Source organism: Leptonychotes weddellii, chromosome 8 (genome assembly GCF_054177405.1).
Source record: "Leptonychotes weddellii isolate Sample4059 chromosome 8, ASM5417740v2, whole genome shotgun sequence".
In the NCBI taxonomy this organism is placed as follows: Eukaryota; Metazoa; Chordata; class Mammalia; order Carnivora; family Phocidae; genus Leptonychotes; species Leptonychotes weddellii.
Genome location: NC_138376.1, coordinates 90,754,020 through 90,779,526, shown reverse-complemented (window position 1 = coordinate 90,779,526; position 25,507 = coordinate 90,754,020). Strand labels below are relative to the sequence as shown.

The following is a 25,507-nucleotide window of genomic DNA, read 5'->3' as shown; positions in this document are numbered from 1 at the left end:
CAGGGTCTTTGCGCTGGCTAATCCATTTGCCCGGGTACACTTTCCCCAGGATCATCGCATTTCGTGGCTGGCTTTTTCATTGATTCCAAGTTAAAATGTCACTTCTTTCAACAGATGTTTTCTTACGATCAACCCAGCATCACTTCTAGTCATTTTCTATCACAGCAATCTTTTTTTTCATCATAGCTTTTATCATCAACTCTTTATTTTTTAATTTTTTTTGTATATTTGTTTTATTGTTTTATTCAACTCTCTGTATCACTCTGTACTTAAGATATTTCCTGGAATCTAATAATACTCCAATAAAGATTTTTCTAAATGAAGAAAAATCTACTTCATTTACGTATTAACCAGTAAGGGTTGTGACCCAGTAGCACGAGTGCATTTCCCCATTGCCACAGCCAGGTCTGTGATGTGAGTCACCCCAGGTCACAGCTCAAGGACCGTGCCTTTTGGTTTAGCTATTTCCATGGCTTATAACTAACTGTGTTGACAGAGACAGTGCCCCTGTGAGTTTAGATTCCAAGTGTTCTAATATACTTCTGTTGTATAAAATCCAAAATCTAGAATTCCTAAGGGAAGACCTGGCATGCTACTTTATGATCTGTCATATTAGCCTAGTTTTATCAGTTAGCGCAGGAATCCTAAGTAACATACATATTTCTGTCTGATGATAGCTTACTTAAAGAATGAAAAATAAAATCTACTTCATAAGTAAATGCCATACATTTTAAATTAACTTCTAGTACTAGGACATCAGTTCTGAGAAATACAAAGAGGTAAAACAAAAACGAAAAAACACAACTAAAAATTCCTCAGCTTTTCATAAATTTTGCGAAGCGTGGAGAAGTGTCTTATTAGTATATAAAGAATACTGAGTATGAAAAAGCATAAAGAGAAAGTAAATAAATTTAACACAACTAATATATATAAAAGAAAAATTGTGTATGTATATATAAAATGTATATTATGTTATTACATATATAATTTTATGTATTATATATATATGAGAAACATTAAATTGAGCACTTATAGAATAGCCAGATAGAAACTAATCTTTTTTCTCAACTTATTTTTATAACTATACTATATCCTAAATTATATATTAGTCTAACTTACTAGTAAAAAATTATTTACCAGATAAAAACAAGTTTTAGTTTATGACACACCAAGGAGTAATCACATTATGAAAAAAAATTATTTTCTGTCTGAAAATTTGATTAATGTCCAAAGTAAAAACTATTTCACAGGAACTTTTGTACTTAAATTACTAATATAACTGGGGCGCCTGGGTGGCTCAGTCGGTTGAGAATTTGCCTTTGATTCAGGTCATGATCCCAGGGTCCTGGGATCGAGCCCTGCATCGGGCTCCCTGCTCAACGGGAAGCCTTCTTCTCCCTCTCCCACTCCCCCTGCTTGTGTTCCCTCTCTCACTGTCTCTCTCTGTCAAATAAATAAAATCTTTAAAAAAAATACTAATATAACTTCAAAATACTATTTTGTATTTTTGGAAAGGAAAAAAAAAATGAGGCAATTGAAAATGAAATCACATTTTCCCCCATATTTGGGGAAAGAGAGGGTGTGGGTTTTTCCAGTTGTTTTATGTCACTCAAAATTGGAATGAACTTCTGAAAAATAAACCCAGATCATAATTTTGCCAAATATATCCTAGAAAATAGGATTGAAAAGATATAAAGGGGGGCACCTGGGTGGCTCAGTCGTTAAGCATCTACCTTCGGCTCAGGTCATGATCCCAGGGTCCTGGGATCGAGCCCCACCTGCATTGGGCTCCCTGCTCAGCGGGAAGCCTGCTTCTCCCTCTCCCATTCCCCCTGCTTGTGTTCCCTCTCTCGCTGTGTCTCTCTCTGTCAAATAAATAAATAAAATCTTTAAAAAAGAGAAGATATAAAGGCACCTCTTCTTTCCCCCAAGTATAAAATCAGATTATTATTAAATGTTCACATTTTTAATGATTAACTCATTTATTTTTGGCCTCCAAATTATGCAGACAATCAAGTTCGTGTTTCAGTTCTCATCTGCTCATTTCTCTTGAGAAATCTGTCATAAGCATACTATACCAGTACTGAGTATAATGCTTTGAAGCATTATATTTTAGATTGCTGGGAGGAACTTAGAACAGTAATATTTCTTCTAGGTCCTTCAATAACCATTATCTTTTCAAGTGAACTCTGATTTGTATGTACTGGCCTCCAGTATTTTGCATAGGTAAGTCTGCCATTCCCACAAACAGCAGATACTGTTTTAAGGGACTACAGATAATTTAGATTGTGTGTCTTAAATTTTTTTGTCTAATTCCTTTCTCAGAACTGTTTTCAATTTATTTTTTCTTGAGCATATTATAATTAATGTCCTGTGTTTTACTCTCCCTTTTATATCCCTCTTTCTTTCACTTAGTTGATTTCTGAATGTTTCCCTTTTATTCCTTTGATTTTTTTTCTTCCTAGCGGCACTCTCTGGGTGAAGCTTTGCATAAATCTATCAACAATGTAAGTGAGCGGCACTTACAATTTGTACACAAGGGCATGTTGCACTTCTAATTTTGCATAAATACCATCACTGCTTTAAGGCTTTTAACTTATGATATAAAAAATACACTTCGGCATTCAATAAGTTATGTTTTGTATATGGGTAACAAAAGCTTTCAGCCATTCACTTGTGTATGTGCATACATCTACCACGTTGTATTAATGAGCATATTTTTATTATAAAGCCAAGCAAGATTTTACCTCTCAGGCATAAAATTCATTATTTAAATGTTTACTTTGAAAAATATTTTTTGAAAAGTATTAACTAGTTGACTGTTGTAACAATGCAAATAAATGTATATTTGCTTTTCTTTTGTTAAACTTTTTTGAGAAAGTAGTATCAATAAACAAGTGTTAGATGTGAAGTTCATGAGATTCAGAACATATTTTACATTTTGATGTTGTAATTATTAAAAGATTTAAGTGAAATGAAGTAAATCCCTTTTCTAAGAATTGGTAAAGCTGTTGTTCTTACTTAAATATGTAGAAATTAAGCTTCAAAGTAATATTCCAATGTAAACACTCATTTAAAATTTTTTTGTAATATGAAGAGAAAAAAATGAGGTTTATTTTTACCATACCCAATGTTGTTTAAAATAGCAGAGCTGAACATCCTTGGATATTTTTCTTAGATATCCGAGGGCAGAGGTCCTCAAACATTTTCTGTAAAGGGCCAGATGGTACATACTTTTGGCCTTGGGGGCCGTGCAGTTTCTCTGGCAGCTATTGGACTTTGCTATTTTAGGATGAAAGTGGCCATAGACAACATGCGAGTGAATCTGGGTGGCCATGTTCCAGTAGAACTTAAGTTACAAAAACAGGCTGCAGTTTGCCAACTCCTGTCTTAGGGGAATCAAAGCTTGAATCGAGAGATGTTCTGTGAAATTTTGATACTTCTGGAGTGAAACTATTTCCTCATACCTTTCTAAATTCTTTCTACTATACAAGAAAAGAACATTTTATCTACTTTTAATATTAAACTTTGTTTCCTATGTAAAAAGTAATTAGAAATACATGAAAAAAGGGGCACCTGGCTGGCTCAGTCAGTGGAGCATGGGACTCTTGATCCTTGGGGTTGTGAGTTCGAGCCCCACATTGGACGGAGAGATTACTTAAAAATAAAATCTTTAAAAAATAAATACATGAATACATTTAACACCATTTAAAAATATAAATAACAAGCAACAAAGATATTTCTCTCAATGTTGGTAAAATAAGGCTACATTTAAAAGCAATTCACATATTAAAAACAAGAAATTCACATATAACATAGTAAGAATTTGGGCATAATCAGTATATTAAACCAGAACCACTATATATAAACCATATATACTAATTGGAGTAGGAGTAAGAACCCAAATAAGATGATTATCAGAATTAACTGAACTTCAAAATACTTGTGACAACATAGTTACCTTTTCTTAATTATAAATGAATAGTTACAAATGAAAAAAAACAACCTTAAATTGAAGTTAAATCTATTAGTAACTAAAATGGGAACTCCTTGATTCATCTCCTACAAAAAAAGTAAAAGGGGTTGGTGACACAATGAAATCCCCATTAATTAATTTCCTTTTGTAACATTATAGTCATTGAGGATCAGTTCTTCTATTCTGTCATCATCCAAACAAAATATTGCCTTGTCAGTGTTGTTGAGCAGGGTGAACATCTACCCACCCCCTCCACACATTCTTTCCTAGCCTTCCATGCAAGTTTTCTGCTATATACTGTCTTGTTCTAAAAAACAAGTGGTTATGGATACCTTTGTCCTTTATAAAAGCTCTCTAATTTTTTTCAACGAAGAATGAGAGGGTGACTGGGAACATATTATAGAAATAGCTTAAGGACATTAAGTAGGCATTTTTGTGATTCTTAATTGATAAGTTCAGTTTATAGGTTTTCTTAGAAAAATACCAAGAAATTATGAACAATTCAGAATTTTCTCAGAATGGTCATAATTTCCCTAAGCTTAAATTTATTTTCTTAGCTAGACTCTTCAAAAATAGCAAATTAGTGGTAAAAAAGAGGGAAAAAAGGAATTAAAATATTCAGGGACCTTCAAACATTTTACATGAACAATTTATTTTTTTTTATTTTTTTTAAAGATTTTATTTATTTGACAGAGAGAGACACAGCGAGAGAGGGGAACACAAGCAGGGGGAGTGGGAGAGGGAGAAGCAGGCTTCCAATGGAGCAGGGAGCCCAACGCGGGGCTTGATCCCAGGACCCTGGGATCATGACCTGAGCCGAAGGCAGACGCTTCACCGACTGAGCCACCCAGGCGCCCCTATGTGAACATTTATATAAGTTGTTGACATAGTAAAAAATTATCCTTACTGTCTTCCAAGCCTGTGTTAACAGTTTTTAATATTGCCTTATATATTTGAAAGTACTGAACTGAGTATCATATGGTTTAGACTTTCTAAGAATTTGCGTTGACCTTTCTTGTCAAAATTGATAAATATTTTGGCTTAACATAATTCCATGTTCCATGTTGACATACTGTCAGATCTAGTACCTCAGATTTGATTCATTTTCTATTTGAGGGTGTTTTTTCATGCACCACTGTGAAGGGACAGAATCCTTGTGAAACTGCCCTGGCGGAAATAGGTAAAGCTTTCCTTTCTACAGAAAAATGTATCCATATGTTTTTAATTTTAATTTTCATCTTTTTGAAAATTTTACACTTTATTTTCAAAAAGACATTAGTGTTTTAAGTGGTAGAGATCAGAGAGTAGCAATTACTATTGGCCTTTAAAATTGTTTACAAAGTATCTCATACCTCTTGATCAGTAGAATACCTTATATAATTCATATCAAACACCTGTGGTAAGAATTTTTTAAATGAGGACTACAATTCTTTTTTGAAATAAGGATTCTTCTGGTTTATTTAAAAACAACAAAATAAAAAGCATTAAAATTTAAAATTAGAACAAATGTATAGAAACTAATACTACATACTTTGAACATTATTTGAATAACCATTTTCATTCATATATCCAACAAATGCCTTTCTATAATTTTGTAATAAAAGTTCTGACCAAGATTGCCCAAACTATTTGACACAAAGTCTATCTTTGTTCTTTTATTTTGAATTAATGAAGTTTTATATTATGTATTTCCATGAAGTATACTAAACTCAGCTGCTTAAATTATAGCTATAAAACATTAGTTCATTTTACATTGCTTTGCTCATTATTTCTGTGTTTTAAAGTGCCATGTAATTTTCATGTTGAATAAAGGCGGACAATTTAATGCAATGCTACGAATTTATTTATAAAAACAACAAAGTAAGTTTTGATGCTGCATTGCATGATAAAGGCTTTCTGCATATAATTCATGTTATGGTCTTGAGCATGAATCCAGAGATTTTAGATAGCCTTAATATTATTTTGGTGTGCTTTCGAAGTTAAGAATACAGAATATCTAAACTAAGTATATTTGAACACTACATTGCATGATAATGTCTTTTTTGCGTGTATTTTATCCAGCATCGTTACAAAGATTAATCTTATATCCTAAAATGAAAAATACTTTGGAATTCTTTCACGGTAAAGTATATTAAGTGTAAAATATTAAGTAAAATATTTAAGTGTATTTTATTTAAGCTAGAGAGGTTTGAAAGTGTGCTTAGATTTTAAATATGTAACTATTATACTACTGTGGTACCTCATTTTAAATGTTTCTTCATAAGTTTCATCCTTAAATAGTTAAAGTGTGAGCATTTGTAGTCAAATTAACGTGTAAGAGCTTTTTTTGATGCAGTGAATGTTTGAAGTGGGTATTGCAGAAAATCAGATACACTGCTATGAACTGACTGGCTTATTCCTCAGTGCACCCTTACCTGGGGTACTGGACCCAGGGCTACTACTAGTGCATATGGTACCTGTGTGCAAATTGGAAAACCATGACCCTTTGCTTTGAGCCAATGCAGACGCATATCAAGGCAGATTCGTGAGCAGTTTGTTCACTGGATGGATTTTAGTCCTTACTTGTCCAGGGGCCAATTAATAGCTTTGACAATATCAATCATTATAATATATCAATCATTATTCTACATGTAACATAGTCTTTTCCTAACGTTCCCATATATGTTCTAACAAGTTGTCACCAGAGACAAGGCAGTCGGTCCCCATGCTGGGTCTGCAACAAGGTTGAACTTGGGAAGAGAGTAGTTAGACAGGTGCCTTTTCTATTTCAAGGACCAGCTAGCTGGGAAGAAAATGACTCTACCAATTACACGTTAGTGTTCACAAACACACATTTTTGTTGCCTTTTACCCTTTTATGATTTACTTTTTCTTTCTGGGTTGTCCTTAATATTCATTTCATCCTGATTTTCTTTGCATAAAATGGTTAGAAGTCACATAGTATAATTTGTCTTAGTCTTCCTACTCTACAAGTATGGCCTTAACTGTTGCTATAACATTGTCCTTATTTTTCCTTCTTATTTTTTGCATATCTGGTGATTCTCCACCCTTTTTCTTTCCCAGGCCCCTTCTCCTTGTGAGACATCTGAGGCATCCTGTATCTGCCTTCCATCAATCAAAAGAAATCTTTTCCCATTTACAAAAAGTCACTTTACAGTGTCCTCTCTCCCTTAGCCTTCTTGGCCACAGAAACTGTTTACTTGTATATAAACACATATAGCATCTTAAATTACTTACTGGAACACATTTGACAACTTTTATCTGCTTCTCCCTATGTTCTTTTTAGCTTCAGACTTCTACTAGAATACAGATAAGTTCCAAGTTACAGTTTCTTGTTTATGAAAACAGAAATAGATCAAATTAAATGGTTGTATCAAATGTATATGTGAACATATATATACATATACATGTGTTTTGTGCTTTTATTCTTTAAAAAGGACTTAATTTTAAGTATTTTAAAACACCCAGAAACAATGCAGACATGTTAATGGTGACGTCTGTGTACAAAAGTAGTAACAGATCAGTTTTCCACAGTTAAAGAAAAGTACCTGTCATTGTGAAGATATAAATAGATGATTGTGGTATGTTTGTGGTTTTTAAAAAAGCTTGAAGTTTTGCAAATCCTTTGAATTAAATCAAAATCCAAAAGTGAAAATCCTTTTTATTTACATAAGGATTTTAAGTTATAAATAGATAAATCTGTTGAAGAGTAATTTTTTTAATTCTCAAATGATCTTAGTTAATATTTATTGAGCACTTACTACATGCCAGGGGCTGTTCTAAGTGAACTATGTGTAGTAACACTCTTCAACTCACACAGCCTGGTCAAGTACTAATATAACAAGTGGCAGAGCTAGGATTTTAACTCAGAGCCCACGTTCTTAACTACTCAACTTTACCACCTTACAAATAAGCAGTTTAACTTTTTATACTATCTCCTTGAGGTGACCATAACCTAATAAATACATTAACATTAGTTCTCCTGTTCTTATTTCATATTATAAATTTTTATTGCAATGTAACATAGGTGTTCATTATAACAAATAGGTGTATTTCTAAACATGGGCTACAGTGTTCTTTAGAGAGTCCACAAACTTAATACCAATAAAACAGTCTATTTTTTAGGATAATTACTAAGAATAGAATTAAAAGTGGTGATACGTAAATATTAAATAATCTATGATATACTGTAAAACATTTTAAGTGGATACTTAGTTAAGGCAACTATTTTACTATAGTTAATATCGTTGACATGCTTTTTTTCCCTTAGATTGGCAATTTGTGAAATATGCCTTGTACTTATTCTTCATTGTACCATTCTATGGCATAGATTTCCTTGCTGAAACAGAACCTGGAGATGCAGCTTTCCCAGTCTCAGACTTCTTTGCAGCAACTGCAAGCCCAGTTTACACAAGAACGACAACGACTTACCCAAGAGCTTGAAGAATTAGAGGAACAACATCAACAGAGACATAAATCTTTAAAAGAAGCACATGTCCTTGCATTTCAAACTATGGAAGAAGAAAAAGAAAAGGAACAAAGAGTAAGTTTAATGTGATATATGTTCAAAGGTAATCCAATAGCCTAATAATTATTAGCCTTCAAATTCTTAAGAATTCATTTTTTGCCTCCCAAGTTATATATTGCTTTATTTCATTGTGTTTTCTAGAATCTGCCTTCTTGTGGGGGTCAGAATGACTAAACATACACACCAGTTACACAGAATAAGGCCAACATTTTATTTCTGTTTCCCAACATAATGCCGAGTTCATGATGAGACTAATACACCATCTGGTTTGTCATATAGTTAACAGTGGTTAAATAAATTTAGCATGGTCCTACTGAGCTGTAACCACTGTAATCACTTAGTACAATTTTGAACTTTTATAATAGTCTTTCATCAAATTTTTAATTTTTCTCTTTCAGGCTGGATCTAAAAAAGACATATATATATCCAAGGGATTTATATTTTTTTATCCCACATTTTTTAACTTACACTTTTTCCCCCTTATATACAAAGTTCACAATGAAATGAAATTTGGAGACATTTTTAAAATAGTACCTTTCCCTATATACAGCCCCAAAGGCTATGTGAAAATCAGTGATACAGATGGCTCATGCAGAAGAGATTTAAATCAAATAGATACATTATTGGGTTAATCAAATTGTATGCCAGAATCTCCCCATATCCATTACTTCCTTCTCTGTGAAAACACTAGTTTGACATAGTCTTAGGGTAATTAATTTTGGTTCAGTTTATTTCTTTACACCATATTTTTCAATTTCTTCTAAGAACCTTATGATAATTAAGGTAAAGATTTGATAGAAAAATGGGTTTTACTAACAATGATTTTCACCATATATAGTTATTACTGATATAGGTTGCTTTAATCCTTTATTTGGGTGTGGACAACTATTTTAAGAACTGGTAGGCTATAAAGAAATTGTTAAAAAAGTCATATTCCTTTAAAAACCATTAACTTGCCTATACAATAAGTTGTAGTCTCTTTTTTTTTTTTTTACTTTCATCTCTTGATCTTGTCCAGAAAGTTAAGGAAGTTTCTTTGGTCAAAAATGAGGCCTTATTTCCATTTTCCCTGATGAGTATAGATACAGAAACTGTTAACAAAGTATCAGTGAACCAAATTCAACAATACACTGAAAAAATCTGTACACCATGATCACATGGGTTTTATTCCAGGGATACAAGGATGGTTCAATATCTGCAAATCAGTGTAATTACTACATTAATAAATGAAGGATAAAAATCACATGATCATCTCAATAGATGCAGGAAAAGCATTTGACAAAATTCAGCATTCGTTTATGATAAAAACTCTCAACAAAGTGAGTATAGATAGAACATGCCTCAACATAATAAAGGCCATATGTGACAAACCCACAGTTAACCTCATACTTGACAATGAAAAGCTGAAAGCTTTTCCTCTAAGACCAAGAACAAGACAAGGAAGCCCGCTCTCGCCACTTTTATTCAATATAGTATTGGAAGTCCTAGCCACAGCAGTTGGACAAGGAAAAGAAATAAATGGCATCCAAATTGATAAAGAAAAAGTAAAACTATCACTATTTGCAGATGACATGATACTTTATACAGAAAACCCATCATATCAAGAGAAAAGATAAGAACTGTATGATCATTTCAGTAGATGCAGGAAAAGCATTTGACAGAGTACAACACTGAGTCACAATAAAAACCTTCAACAAAGTTGGTTTAGAGGAAACCTACCTCAACATAATAAAGGCTATATATGAAAATACCAGAGCTAACATCATCCAAAATGGGGAAAAACAGAGCCTTTACCGTAAGGTCAGGAATAAGACAAGGATCTCTGCTCTCACCACTTTTATTCAGCATAGTACTGGAAGTCCTAGCCACAGCAGTCAGACAACAAAAAGAAAAGGCATCCAAATCGGGAAGGAATAAGTAAAACTTCTACTGAAGTTATCATCTGCACTATTTGCAGATGATATGATAAAATATATCCGATACTGTATAGAGAAAACCTAAATGACTCCACCAAAAAACTGCTAGAACTGGTAAATGAATTCAGTGAAGTCACAGGATACAAAATTAATGTGCAGAAATCTCTTGCATTTCTATACACTAATAATGAAACAGCAAAAAGTGAAATTAAGAAAACAATCCCATTTGTAATTGTACCAAAAATAATAAGATACCTAGGAATAAACCTAACCAAAGAGGTGAAAGATCTATACTCTGAAAACATTAAAACACTGATGAAAGAAATTGAAGAGGACACAAAGAAATGGAAAAACATTCCATGCTCATGGGTTGGAAGCAAATATTGTTAAAATATCTATACTGCCCAAAACAAACCACACATTTCATGCAATCCCTATCAAAATACCAACAGCATTTTTCACAGAGCTAGAACAAACAATCCTAAAATTTGTATGGAACCACAAAAGACCCCAAAGACCCAAAGCAATCTTGAAAAACAAAACAAAACAAAGCTGGAGGCATCACAATTCCAGACTTTAAGTTATGTTACAAAGCTGTAGTGATTGGAACATTTTAGTACTGGCACAAAAACAGACACACAGATGAATGGAACAGAATAGAAAATCCAGAAATAAATCCACAATTATATGGTCAATTAATCTTTGACAAAGCAGGAAAGAATATCCGATGGGAAAATGTCTCTGCAACAAATGGTGTTGGGAAAACTGGACCACTTTCTTACACCATACACAAAAATAAATTCAAAGTGGATTAAAGACCTAAATGTGAGACCTGAAACCATAAAAATCCTAAAAGAGAGCACAAGCAGTAATATCTCTGACAATGGCCATAGCAAATTTTTCTAGATCGGTTCCTTGAGGCAAGGGATACAAAAGCAAAAATAAACTCTTGTGACTACATCAAAAAAGGAAGCTTCTGCACAATGAAGAAAACACTGAATAGGAGAAGATATCCGCAAGTGACATATCTGATAAAAGGTGAATATTCAAAATATATAAAGAACTTATATAAATCAACACCCAAAAAACACATAATCCAATTAAAAATGGGCAGGAGACATGCACAGACATTTCAGCAGAGATGACACAGAGATGGCCAACAGACCCATGGAAAGATGCTCAACATCACTTATCATCAGGGAAAGCAAACCAAAACTACAGTGAGATATCACCTCACACCTATCAGAATGGCTAAAATCAGTGACACAGGAAACAATCGGTATTGGCAAGGATGTGGAGAAAAAGGAACCCTCTTGCACTGTTGGTGGGAATGCAAACTGGTACAGCCACTATGGAAAACACTATGGAAGTTCCTCTAAAAGTTAAAAATAGAACTACTCTACAATCCAGCAGTTGCACTATTGGGTATTTACCCAAAGAATACAAAAACTAATTCAAAAGGATACATGCAGCCCTATGTTTGTAGCAGCATTATTTAAAACAGCCAAGATATGGAAGCAGCCTAAGTGTCTATCGATAGATGAATGGATAATGAAGATGTGGCATCTGAGTAATGAAATATTACTCAGCCATTAAAAGAAGTGAAATCTGCCATCTGTGACAACATGGATGGACCTAGGGGCTGTTATATTAAGTGAAATAAGTTAGAGAAAGGCAAATACTGCATGATTTCACTTACCCATAGAAAATTTTAAAAGCAAAACAAATGAACAAACAAAACCTAAACAGACTTATAAATACAGAGAACAAACTGGTGGTTGCCAGAGGGGATGAGGTAGGGGGATGGGCAAAATAGGTGACAGGGATTAAGAGGTACAAACTTCCAGTTATAAGACAAGATATGGGGGGGATGTAGTCAGTAATATTGTAATAACTTTGGTGACGGATGGTAACTAGAATTACCATGGTGGTTATTTCCTAGCATTCATCAGTGTTGAATCACTGTGTTGTACACCTGAACCTAATATTGTATGTCAACTGTACTTCAATATAGCCCATAAACACACAATGAGGCCTGACTGGTAAATAACCTATTCACTGATATCATTTGTGAATTAAAACACATAAGCTCTTGTATCAGTACTTTAATTTTACACTTTCAGTCTCTTTGAAACCTGAATCCTATTCAGAAGAAATCAGAGCATGCAATTTTATAGTTGTCATTAGGTAGCCAAGCTACCTATGTAACTAATGTCTAAACTAAAAGTCCTTTATATTGTTACATTTAAAGAAACCTGTGTGTTTTTTTTTAAAGATTTTATTTATTTATTTGACAGAGAGAGACACAACGAGAGAGGGAACACAAGCAGGGGGAGTGGGAGAGGGAGAAGCAGGCTTCCCGCTGAGCAGGGAGCCCGATGCGGGGCTCGATCCCAGGACACTGGGATCATGACCTGAGCCGAAGACAGACGCTTAACGACTGAGCCACCCAGATGCCCCAGAAATAAAACACTTTAGAAACAGTGAGCATAAGTAGCCAAATATTAATTTATAAAAACAGTATTTTAGAGTAATGGTTAAAGAAATATAACCCTAATTACAACATGGTATCTTTCTCAGAAACCCTTCATGTTGCAGATTATGCTAAGGAAAACCCATCCTGGCACAGTTCAGTCTCTAAACTTGAAGTACCCTGAGCTCTCTTTTTTCCCATGGCCACATAGCTTCTCTTAGTCTCAGCCACATGTAGTCTGTTTTCTCTGGTCAGGCTTTTAGAACTAATCACACAAGAGGTTTGTTTACTTTTCCACTTACCTACTCTCATACCTTTGCTTCTGTTCGAAAATGCCTGCAGAAAGTTGCGACAAAATATTTGATAAGGTTGGAGTTGTAAAAGCCATCATCATCTCTTTCTGATCAGAAGATCTTTTCTTGTTAATGCCCCTCTCCTCTCTTCTCTTTCCTAAGTTTGTGCACACAGAGAAATTACGCATTAATTTAGGTGGCTTACCCCCTCAGCAACTTGACAATGACTTTTTTTTGAAAACTACCTTAAAGGGCCCACCCATATCCCAATTCAGACACACTATATTGAATCAAACTGATTTCAAAAGGATTGTTCTATTGAAGTGACCCTACTAATTTATTTTCTAAAGGTCATTAATCTTATATATAATTTTCTTGAAAATGAATTACAAATGCCTTGTTTTTCTTAAATAACTGAGTTTTAGTAATTTTTTATTTTGTTTGCATTTTCCTTCCTGTATTGTAGCATAATAATTTGGGTATGTTTCTCCTGTTTTAGGCTCTTGAAAATCATTTACAACAAAAACATTCTGCAGAGCTTCAGTCATTAAAAGATGCACACAGAGAGTCAATGGAGGGCTTCCGGGTAGAAATGGAACAGGAACTTCAGACTCTTCGGTTTGAATTAGAAGATGAAGGAAAGGCTATGCTTGGTATTTTGAAAGGATTATAATATTCGTATTTATATGTTCTACTTTAAAATTCAATATGAAATCACAGCTTTATTTTTAATTTTTGAAACACCAAAATGAATATCTAAGTGTTTTGGATATTTAAAGTTACCAGATGAAGAGGTGAGGATGGAGGAGTAGAATGGATAGAACAGAAACAGTGAGGTGAGGTCCCCTCAACTTTCTCCATACTCTGGCTATGTAAACAACATCCACTGGTGCTGCTACCTACCACTAAGGGACTAAATGGAGTCAGGACATTCAGACTTTCCACTCTCCAGTGACTAAAAGAAGTAGATAGGCATGGAGCCAACATGTCCTTAGACTTGATAGTCATATGTTTATTTTCCACTTCAGGATTTTGTTTTTAGGAGAAAACTCATGTTTAGGTCTGACTTTTTGTCTAGGTATTTTTCAGATATTTCTTTAACAGGATTTTAATCTTTGAAGTATTCAAATTACTGCCTTTTTTATAAGGAGATCAGTTGAGGTTTGAAGAAAAACTGTATACGTATTTAAAGAGTTTTTGGAGGTTTTTTTGGTGTCGTTCAATAACTTTTATTCCTACCATCTCATTTTCCTTTTGTTTTTTCCCCCTAATTCTTTTAAGAGTTTTTATTGTATGTTGTCACATTTCAGGGGTATACCCTTTCCAAGTAGGAATTGGGAACAAAGAAGACCAAAGTGTTGTGGATACTTTGGGCCCCAAAGGCAAAGCCGTCTGACCCAGTTCATTGTCTCTACTATTGCTGGGAGCCCTAGGCCAAGTCATCAGAACTCTCTCCTCTTCCTCCTTTACCAGCCACTGTGATAGCTAGGGTGAAAATCATAGTGAGACTATTTATCAGACATTTGTGTGATACCTCTTTACATGCTACAGAAACTGCTGAGCAAGGAGAATTCAAAAATGAACTGTTGCTCTGTATTTATATAGAAGGAGCTTATAGTCAAATGCAGAGGTAGTCTGTAAGATTCTGGTCCAAGGGACCACAGACTTTCCCCAGCTGTGTGAGGAGAAGTAAAAACAGGCCAAATGTGGGACGCCTGGGTGGCTCGGTCGGTTAAGCGTCTGCCTTCAGCTCAGGTCATGATCCCAGGGTCCTGGGATCGAGTCCCGAATCGGGCTCCCTGCTCCGCGGGGAGCCTGCTTCTCCCTCTGCCTCTCTCTCTCTCTCTATCTCTCATGAATAAATAAATAAAATCTTTAAAAAAAAAAAAAAGGCCAAGTGTTAGCACTATTGTTTAGTCCATTGAAACTTGATTTCAATACCTCTTTATTGGCAAAAGGACTTTTAGTGATTTTTTTAAATTAAACTTTTTTATTTTGAGATAGTCATAAATTCATATGAGCTTGTAAGAAATAATACAGAGAGATCCTCTGAACCCTTTATCCATTTTCCCCAGAACTATAGTTCATATCACAACCAGGATATTGACATTGACACTGTCAAGACCTAGAACACTCCCATTACCATGTGGGTCCCTATTGCCCATTTATAGCGACACCTACTTCCCTTTCCTCCCCACATTTAATTCCTGGTAACCATTAATCTGTTATCTATTTCTATAACTTTGTCATTTAAAAAATGTTATAAATGTAATAATGTGTAACCTTTGGGGGATTGCTTTTTTTCACCCCTCATAATTCTCTAGAGATTCATCCAGGTGGTTGTATGTATCAGTAGTCTGTCCCTTTTTATTGCTGAAGGTCAGTTGTTGTCCTTCACCCATTGAAGGACATCCGGTGTTTCCAGTTTTGTGTAAGTGTAAATTTTCATTTCTCTGGGATAAATGCCTGGGAGTGGAGTTGCCAGGTCATATGATGGTTGTAGGTTTAGTTTTCTTTTTTTTTTTTTTTAAGATTTTATTTATTTGCGAGAGAGAGAATGAGAGACAGAGAGCATGAGAGGGGGGAGGGTCAGAGGGAGAAGCAGACTCCCTGCTGAGCAGGGAGCCCGATGTGGGACTCGATCCCGGGACTCCAGGATCATGACCTGAGCCGAAGGCAGTCGCTTAACCAACTGAGCCACCCAGGCGCCCCGGTTTAGTTTTCTTTTAAGAAAGTGCCCAACTATTTTCTAGAATGGCTGTACCATTTTATATCCTCACCAGCAACGAATGAGTGACAGTTTTCTGCCATATCCTTACCAGCATTTGATGTCACTGTGTTGTAGTTTAGCCATTCAGATAGGAGTGTGGTATTATTGTGAATTTTACTCACGCATTTCTCTAATGGCTAATGATGTTCAACATGTTTTCATGTGTTCATCTGCTGTGTATCTTTTCTAACTGGATTGTTTGTATTTTTACTGTTGAGTTTTGAGAGTTCTTCATGTATTCTAGATACTTAGTCCTTTGTCAGGATCATTCAGGTCTACATTTTGCCCCCATTATTCCATTGAGATTACTCTCCCTGAGGTCACCATTGAACTTTGAAATTCCACTGCACTCCCACTTTTCTGATCCCTGCTCTTTAATCTTATGTGCTAGTCCTGTTTCCCATGCATCTGTTAAATATTGCTGTTTCCCAGGATTTAGTCCCCAGCCCTCTGGTCCATTTTTCAGTCTTCAGGCTTTTCCTGGTTGATTGGATTCACAACTATGACTTCAACTACCATCTATTATGCTAGTGATTCCAAATATGTATTTCTAGACCAAACTGCTTTCCTTGTGAATTAGATTTCTATTTTTTACTACATATTAGAAAGTTAGATATTCTAACTTACACTCTGTATTTTTAAATATTAGCTCACCATCTCCCTCAGGTCCAAAATGTGTTGCCATTCCTGTACCTCCCATTTTAATTAAGAGTATTACTGTTTACCCATTTGCCCACGCCAGGAAGGTAGAAGATGCATTTAACTTTTTTTCTTTTGCTTCCACATCCTGTTAGTTCCTTCACTTAAATATTTCCTACATCTGTTCCCTCTTCTTTAGTCCTTTTGTCATACTCAGTTCAGGGTCATATCATTTTTCACCTGGGTTATTGCTATAACCTTCTCGTTGATCTTTTTCCTGCAGTTCACCCTCCAGACTCCAGTCTGGCTAATCTTTATAAGACTCAGATCTCACCATGGAACTTCCCAACTTTAAATCCTTCAGTAACTCCCATGTCCTACCTCAGTGCCTGTCAAGTTTCTCCGCAGAAGTAGCGCTTACCGCAGGGAGACTGAACTTATGCCCCCTACATAGAGGTCTCAGGAAGAGCCTAAAATGACTGGTTACAAGCACAGCATTTCTTTGAAGTTGTCTCATGTTTTAGCTTTAAAATGTACAATTTGCATTTTACTCATATCTCCTTTGTATTAACATGAAAGTAATGGCTTTCCCCAAAATCTTCAAGTACAATTCATGTTTCAGAAGATGATCGTGTGTACTCTAAAAGTCCCTCAGACATACTGCCACACATATCCCAGATTGGGAACCATGAACCCAAATGTAAAGTCAAAAGCATTTTGTGCTAAAACTTTCTCAGACTGGGCTCCATTTTCTTTCCACTATGACCACATGCTCTGTGGGCACCCACCACACCAGTCTTCTTACAGTTCACCTGATCGATTTGGTTCTTTCTGCTTTTGTATGTTATCCCTTCCTCATTAATGCTTTTCTCTTTCTCCACTTGGGAGAACCCTTACTCAGTGCATTAGACTGAGTTATTGTGACAGTTCCTTTGTGATAGCATTCCCAGTTTCCTTCTCCTAGGAAATTTGGGTGCTTCCACCACTGTGCTTTCATTCATGATATTCATCTCTGCTATCCCACTTAATTCCCTGGCTTGATGCCTTTCCCTCTAGCCTGTGTGGTTATTAGAACAGGGTCATATTTTGTTCTCCCTTAGTGTAGTACCTGGCATTCAATAAATGTGGTTTGTATCAAATAATCTCAGATTCAAATAAAAATCATGACTTAAAAATCAAAGCATTCACCAGCCAGTGTTTAACGTCTTTCAGAACTATTGTGGAAGAATTCTTACCTGGGTGGGAAGTTGCTTCCTAAATGAGAATGTTATGGTACTGTTCAGTTCTAAAATGTTACTATTCCAATAGTGAATTAGAAAAGTTAAAAAACATTTGTCTCCATTCACACCTTACTGGCAAACCAAAAGCATATATGGAAATACCTTGATCCATCTGAGCAGATGAAAATTTCCTTATCCTTACAAAGCTAGATGACCTCTAAATTCATGATGTTATATGATAGTCTAGGATATTTTAATGGGCATACACAAGTGTCCTAATTTAAAAAAATACTATTCTGTGACTTTTATAATTTTTATGTGAAGTATCAATAATATTTCTAAAATACACAAAAGGTTTTTTTTTTTTTCCTTGTATTCCAGCTTCCTTACGCTCGGAACTAAACCATCAACATGCAGCTGCAATTGATTTGTTACGGCATAGTCATCATCAAGAATTGGCAGCTGCTAAAATGGAATTAGAGCGAAGCATAGACATCAGCAGAAGACAGGTAAAGAAGAACATTCTGTTATGTGACAATTCCTTAAATGTGAATAGATTTGAATGTTGACCGTTTTCTGAAAATTATTTTGTAATAACTAGTATTTTCACTAGTTATTATTTACCATCTATATTTAAGAGTCTTATTTTTAAAGGGAAATAGGTAACTTGACTTTAGCATATTGGTCATAAAATTACATTTTATGAATTTTTAATTGAATATTTTGAATTTTACTTGCATCTTGAGAAGGTGAACAATGAAATATAAATAATACGAAGAGTGAAGGCAGAATACTATGAAACAGCACGGTCTATAGAACTTTCCAAGATGATGGACCTGTTCTATATCTGTGCTATCCACTACGGGAGTCACTGGCCACATGGCCTTATGTCTAGTGTGACTATGTGTCTGGTTTTGTTTAATTTTGAATAATTTAAACTTGAATTTAAATAGTCATACTGGATAGCGTAACTATAGAAGTAGCAGATGCTCAAGGAAAAAGATAACTGATATTTGCATATCACTCTAGCACAGGTACTACTTATGCTTTTTAAACTTTGCTCTTTGGACAAGTATGCTTCCTTCAATTAGATAGTTTATGATCTAAAATGTCTGGATGGATGGATTTCTAGACATAGTGCATGAAGGCCATCATTTGTTAGACTTAAAACTTTGACTTTGTTAGTCTTTAGCTCTGTTAAATGATCAGCTCAAATTTTCTCTTCATTGCTATGAAGTTTTAAATGAGTCACTTTATAACCATGGAGGGAAATTATGTTTTCTTCTAACGAGGCTGACACTGAAATTGACAATGTGTAGATAGACATTGCAGAAAACAGTGACTTCTAGGAAAATGGAAGGGAGCTTATCTTTCAGACAAGGTAACTGCTATATCAACACTGAGCAGACAGTCTGCTTTCTAAGCCATAGGATGTGTGTGTGTGTGCGTGTGTGTGCGTGCTGGGATAGCCTCCCTAGATGCAGGGCCTTTTTAAATGAAAGGGCAATGGTGCCAGAATTTTATTGTAAGCCCATATAACTTGGTGAGTATGGAGGAGCCCTGCATTCTAATCTCAGCCCCGCTTCATTATAAATCATCCTTGGACAGATATCTCTTGGGTATTGGTTTCCTCATCTCCAAAGTGTGTGGGAGATGTGCTTTCATGGTCTTTTGGGCCTCTTGTCACCCTGATATTTATCCGTATAAACACTTCTTATAGATGGGAAGAGAAGAGGCCTTTAGGTTTTATTTCAGCAGTTTGCAAGCAATGTCATTAAATTGGACATTCCACTATGTCATTTTCTTTCCCTTAGGTAAATGCAGAAAGCAAATACTAGAAAACTTTTAAGAATTATTTGTAGGGTATGTAGCTTGCTCTGTCAGTAGAGCATGTGGCTCTTGATCACAGGGTCGTGAGTTCAAGCCCTGTACAGAGGTTACTTAAAAAAAAATTATTTGTACTTTGCAGAGTAAGGAACATATGTGTAGAATAACAGATCTACAAGAGGAATTAAGGCACAGAGAGCATCACATCTCAGACTTGGATAAGGAGGTACAGCACCTTCATGAAAATATAAGTGCCCTAACCAAAGAATTGGAATTTAAGGGGAAAGAAATTCTCAGAATACGAAGTGAATCTAACCAACAGATGAGGTATGCCATTAATTACAAAAGAAGGAATATACAGTGTTATCTAAAAGACTGTTGTATAGTAGTTAGCAATAAATGTCTATTTTTATGGCTAGACTGCCTTCTAGTAGATATTGATTACCACTTCTTACTTTATTTGTTGACTGCTTTAATTTAGAACATAGATGAAGTGTTTGTATTTTGAATAATATGTATGCATTCAATAACTTCGGAAATTGTATAATTAACTAAAATCTTTATAAAATAGAGTTTAAAAAGCATTAAAGGAGACAACTTTAACAAGCTAGAAGATTAGAGCAAAGTAAGTAACTTATTTTAGGCTGTTTCCATTAATTTTCTATATATTATACCTAAAACCATTTCAAATCTGGTAGAGTCTTATAGAAAGTTTTGAAAGCTTGACCTCAGAATAACGTATTCTTAACTAAAAATAAATTAAACAGGTTGCATGAACAAGATTTAAACAAGAGACTTGAAAAAGAGCTGGATGTCATGACAGCAGACCACCTCAGAGAGAAAAATATCATGCGGGCAGATTTTAATAAGACTAACGAGCTACTCAAGGAAATAAATGCAGCTTTACAAGTGTCGTAAGTCATATTATATTAAAGAAAATTCGTATGTGGGAAATAAACTGAGGAGACTGTGTCTAACCTCAGATTAGCTACTCTTTTAAATCTAATTGATACTTAGAAAAGAAAACATAAATGCTGTATTATAGATGGTAATTGCAATGTGATATTTTCAGTAACGAGAAGGCAGTTGAGTGACTATCAGCTGCCACAGCTACAGATGCACTAGGACGGTCCTTGCCGAAAGCCTGTCCCTCACAATCATGAACTGTCAGGCCATGGTGAAAGCTCTAGAGACGTCCATTATATAATGTTAAGTAAAAAGAGCATATTGTGGCCAATAGGAATATTAGGATCCTACCCATACACTAATAATACATGTTTTATATACAAATATCAAAAGAGCTTAAAAAACAAATACAAAATTTTAATGACAGGACTTCCCTCTAGGGAGTGGATTCCAGGGTATTGGAGGTGGGGAAGAGCAAAATCTTCCTTTTTATTTTTTATACTCTACATAGATACTGTTTGAGTTCCTACAAACAAGCATTTAATTTTGATTTTAAAAATTAATGAAAGTAAAACATCAGAAATACTCCAGTATTGTCAAAAAACCGAGATTTCTAATTACTGTTGAATGTTTTAAGGAAGTATTTAATAGCCCCTCTCTTCCCTACACCCTTATAAACTGTTAGAGCCAATGTGCAAATAGCATTCACTCCCGTCTCTGAGGCCTAAACTCTAGTTCAACTTAAATTATCTCAGAATTAATCTATTCTAAGCTGCTGCTGCAAATGGTTTATTCACCTTTAGTCTCTCTTTTTCTAACCAATTAAAAACCTATAAAAATATATAGATATCTCCACATACTGTAGTAAAGTCAAAATAATGACTAATCCCATTAACCTTAGTCTCAGGTACACCTTACCCTCCCGTGTCAGCCACACCAACCTGTTTCCTTCTAAGATTCTCCTGTGTTTACAGTCTAGAATAATCTCCTACGTTATTACTACCTGATTACCTTCCCCCAATCTAAACCTCATCTCACATTTTACCCATTTAACTAGTTAAGCCTCATAGTAAATATTGTTACATATATGTAATATATATACCCACATTCACTTAAGCTGAAACAAAACCAGACCCCTCCCCCTCCCCAGTGGTTGGCATTTACTTCAGCAGCTCCTGAGGTGAGGTACCCTCTCCTGGACACACACAGAATTTTCACATTAATAGGCACTCAAATGTTTCCTGAATGAATTTTTTTGAGGATTCCCTATAACATTTACCACTTCATGAAGTTACACTTGAAATGGTGAGGAGACTCATGAGATCATTTTCCCAGTCACAGTGATTTTTTAGTGTTTGCTGTTGTGGGAGGTAATTTTTAAATCCTTTTGAGCCACAGTAAGAGCTCATAATCTTAGGCATTTTGCAAAAATTAGTTACAATAAACTCTACTGTTTACTTTTCCTTTTCTTGGCCTCATTGGACAGAGGCTGACGTCCTGGCATCCCCCTCTTCACAGTCTGAAAAAACATGCTCACAAAAAGAATAACCTCTGTCTGTCTGTGTGTCCTGTCTCCTTAAGAATGTTAATTTACAAAGATTAAAGGCTTGTTTCTACTTTATTCTGTTTTATGTGGTTTTACACATTATGAATTTTCAGTAGATAATTAGTTTTTTATATTATGCTCTTTAATGATCAAAGAATTAGTATTACTCATGAGTCAAATATTTTATCTGCTTTTCTAGATCTACCATTTGTTTTATACTAGATTAGTATAGGTCCACGCTAACCAACTGTATTTCTTTTTTCAACAGAAAACTACCACTGTCATATAATTAGTCTCTAGCTTAGGTATTTATTCTTTTAATTGAAACCAAACATACATACAAATGTATTTAGACCAGCGCTGTCCGGTAGATCTTCTGTGGTAACGAAAATGTCCTATATGTGCTCTGTCCAGTACAGCTGTTACCAAACAAAATGGCGGTTGAGCATTTGAACTGTAGTTAGTACAACCAAGGAGTTGAATTCTTAATTCAGTTTTAATTAATTCAAATGTAAATAGCCACATATGAACTAGTGGCTACCATATTGGAAAACACAGTTTTATACAACTAGATATTTCTGTTCTATATCCTTAAATGCAGCGTGCTTGGATCTGCTGAACAGCTTAGATGTAGTCAGAGGTGGTGAGCAAGGAGAGTGCATTCCAGCTTAAGGAGCTGGGGGACATTTGAACTTTCTCTGCCTGTTGCAAAGGACTAAGGGCACCTTACTGAAATTTCTAACCGACTGTATGCTGACTTTAACTCTTTGAAATCGAAAAAACCCTATGGATTTCTAGAAGTGGGTGGTATTAGGAGGGCTGGAGGAACACGGGTAAGGCCGAATCCTGGAGGGGAGGGACCTCTGGAGCTGCTGGAAGCTTCTTGCTTCTGTTCCCACCCCAAATCCTGTTTAGACACCAGGGAAGAGGGGACTAGAAATTTAAAGAACAGAAAATACCCTCTAAAGATTGTAGAAATAGTAATGAGTTCTGTAGCTCTTATGGAATGATTACTAAAAAACCCCTTCTCTAGTGCTGGGTACTAAAGTCTTAGATTTTTGGATATTCTATAGAAATGGTTTTATTTTTCTGAGTGGTATAGTAGTAAAAACCTTGTGTCTAATATGTCACAGTTTTTGTTTTAGAAACCAATGAGAGAATGAACTGTTTTAAAGAACTTTAATCTAAATCTAAACATACGTAGAACTTGGGATCATTATAGTTCTTTATTATGCAGAAAAGGGGGTTCAGAGATTATTATTGATTGTTTAAGTTTACATTAACTTCTCACTGTACTGAAACAAAAAGATAGTTTCTTCTTGGGGGAAGCATTGAGTTTTCTGTACGGGGCTGTTAAGTAGGTCAGTAATCCCTAATTGAAAAGAAACACTCCACCATGCCATAATTACTTATTCTTTAAAAGTTGTTTGAGTTCTTTTATCTATAATACCCTGATCGTTCTTTGTTGTTGTTGTTTGATTTTTAAATTACCATTCTGGTTGTGTTCAGAAGCTTTGTGAGGTAAGGAAAAAGTATTTCTGTTGTCATGCATCAGAGTCCGTGCCCATAAATTATGGGGAAAGAAAGGTTCAACATTAAACTTCTTCAATTATATATTTCTTAAACTCTAGAAAGGATGGTATAATGGAGTTTATCCTTATACAATTAAGATTCTAAAGCACATGTATTGCCAATACTGTTGTTTGGCCTAGAATCTCAATTTACTGACTTTGTCAAGTATTTTTTTTAAAAAGCCCAGGAGAACTGCCACCCTTGAAAATATTTTTATGCGTTTTATACAGCTTTTTTAGGTATTCCTGTTTTTGGTTTGTGTTGTCCACGAACCCTAGACATTGACCTATATAGAGCCAAAAATAAATAAATAAAAAAAAATCAGGGCATGCATGCCTGGGGAGAATCCAACAGTGACCTAATTAGTAATTATATATGTTTTACTTCTGTTTTCTCTTAAAGGAAATCCTATATTTTGAGTAAAAGACTATATAAACTTGTATGTTTCCCTCAACACAGTGTTTCCCAGGCTTTAATCTTTCAGAATTTGGTCATTTCTGGCTACCTTTGATACTGTTTTCATATTTTTAATTGAGTCATTGTAACTTAAAAATTTAACAGGAAGACTTGATTATTCAGTAAAACCATTATCACTACTGAAAAATTGTATCCATTTTTCTAAATAGAAGCCAGGCTGTACTTATAAATATGTAAAGTCTGTGAAAATAAAACCGTGTTATTAGATTCTAGCTAGTGTTGCTGCTGCAGGCCAGTCTGAGCCCGGTGAAATAGGGTAATAAGCTTATGTTGTGAAGCCCATTTAAGATACATAGGACCCGGGCGCCTGGGTGGCTCAGTCGGTTAAGCGACTGCCTTCGGCTCAGGTCATGATCCCGGAGTCCCGGGATCGAGTCCCGCATTGGGCTCCCAGCTCAGCGAGGAGCCTGCTTCTCCCTCTGACCCTCCCCCCTCTCATGTACTCTCTCTCTCTCTCATTCTCGCTCTCTCAAATAAATAAATAAATCTTAAAAAAAAAAAGATACATAGGACCACACCAAGACTGTTTCCTTCTTGTGACCAGAAAGATTAAAGGAGAACAAAGTAAGATCATTCCTTGTACCACCAGTTGTTCACACACCTAGTCTTTGGGAAACTGTGCTGGCCTAGAGAACTGACGGGGCAGCTGAAGAAAGGGAGACTGTTGACCAGCGCTGGCTTGAAATGGATCAGAGTAATACCAGGTGTTCTTCCTGTGAGAATTTTGAAAGACTTAGTAATTCTGGAAGTATATTTGCAAGTTAAATCTAGATCATATCACTTGTTCTCTCCTTTAATGCTTTCCAATTTGTGTTTATATGAATTGTTTCTTCAATTTAATCAGTTATTTTTTCCCTTTTTAATATCAAGGTATCTTTAAAGTTTTTTTGGTGATATTAACTGATAATAATTTTGTAGGTAAAGCATGTTTAAACTAAATGAAAACACACACTAGAATTGAGGCTCAGAGCGGAAAAAGGTGGTTCAGGGATTTTAAGTGATTGTTCTAGACTCACTTTAACTTATTGTACTAGAACAAAACAATAGAAATAATAGTTTTATTTATTTTGTTTAATAATAATTTTAAATAAGGCATTAAATTGAGTTTTTTAGCGACCATTTACTGCCAAGTATTCTTGTTCAGCTAGTTCAAAAGTCTTCTATTTTGGGGCGCCTGGGTGGCTCAGTTGGTTAAGCGACTGCCTTCGGCTCAGGTCATGATCCTGGAGTCCCGGGATCGAGTCCCGCATCGGGCTCCCTGCTCAGCGGGGGTCTGCTTCTCCCTCTGACCCTCTTCCCTCTCGTGCTCTCTGTCTCTCATTCTCTCTCTCTCAAATAAATAAATAAAATCTTTAAAAAAAAAAA

The 25,507-nt window shown here is 35.2% G+C and overlaps 1 protein-coding gene and 1 long non-coding RNA gene across 4 annotated transcripts in view; one reads left to right on the top strand and one right to left on the bottom strand.

Moving 5' to 3' along the window:
- Positions 1-25,209, top strand: part of FAM184A (family with sequence similarity 184 member A) — a 102,903-nt gene extending 77,694 nt beyond the window's left edge. Inside the window, exons 10-15 of one of the 2 annotated variants that reach the window (XM_081828882.1) lie at positions 2,466-2,507; positions 8,306-8,518; positions 13,685-13,838; positions 18,196-18,323; positions 19,784-19,968; positions 20,409-25,209. In XM_081828882.1, the coding sequence (XP_081685008.1) occupies positions 2,466-2,507; positions 8,306-8,518; positions 13,685-13,838; positions 18,196-18,323; positions 19,784-19,968; positions 20,409-20,559 (873 nt within the window). In that variant the 3' untranslated portion in view covers positions 20,560-25,209. The remainder of the gene's footprint in view (positions 1-2,465; positions 2,508-8,305; positions 8,519-13,684; positions 13,839-18,195; positions 18,324-19,783; positions 19,969-20,408) is intronic. The other variant, XM_081828883.1, reaches the window with a different exon arrangement.
- The window catches only part of LOC145723092 (uncharacterized), a 60,069-nt gene that overhangs the window by 12,423 nt on the left and 22,139 nt on the right, over positions 1-25,507 (bottom strand). Inside the window, exons 2-3 of one of the 2 annotated variants that reach the window (XR_014147923.1) lie at positions 13,195-13,342; positions 8,407-8,486 (exon numbers count right to left, since the gene is read on the bottom strand). This is a non-coding gene — a long non-coding RNA (uncharacterized LOC145723092). Of the gene's footprint in view, positions 1-8,406; positions 8,487-13,194; positions 13,343-25,507 lie in introns of those variants that run through there. The other variant, XR_014147922.1, reaches the window with a different exon arrangement.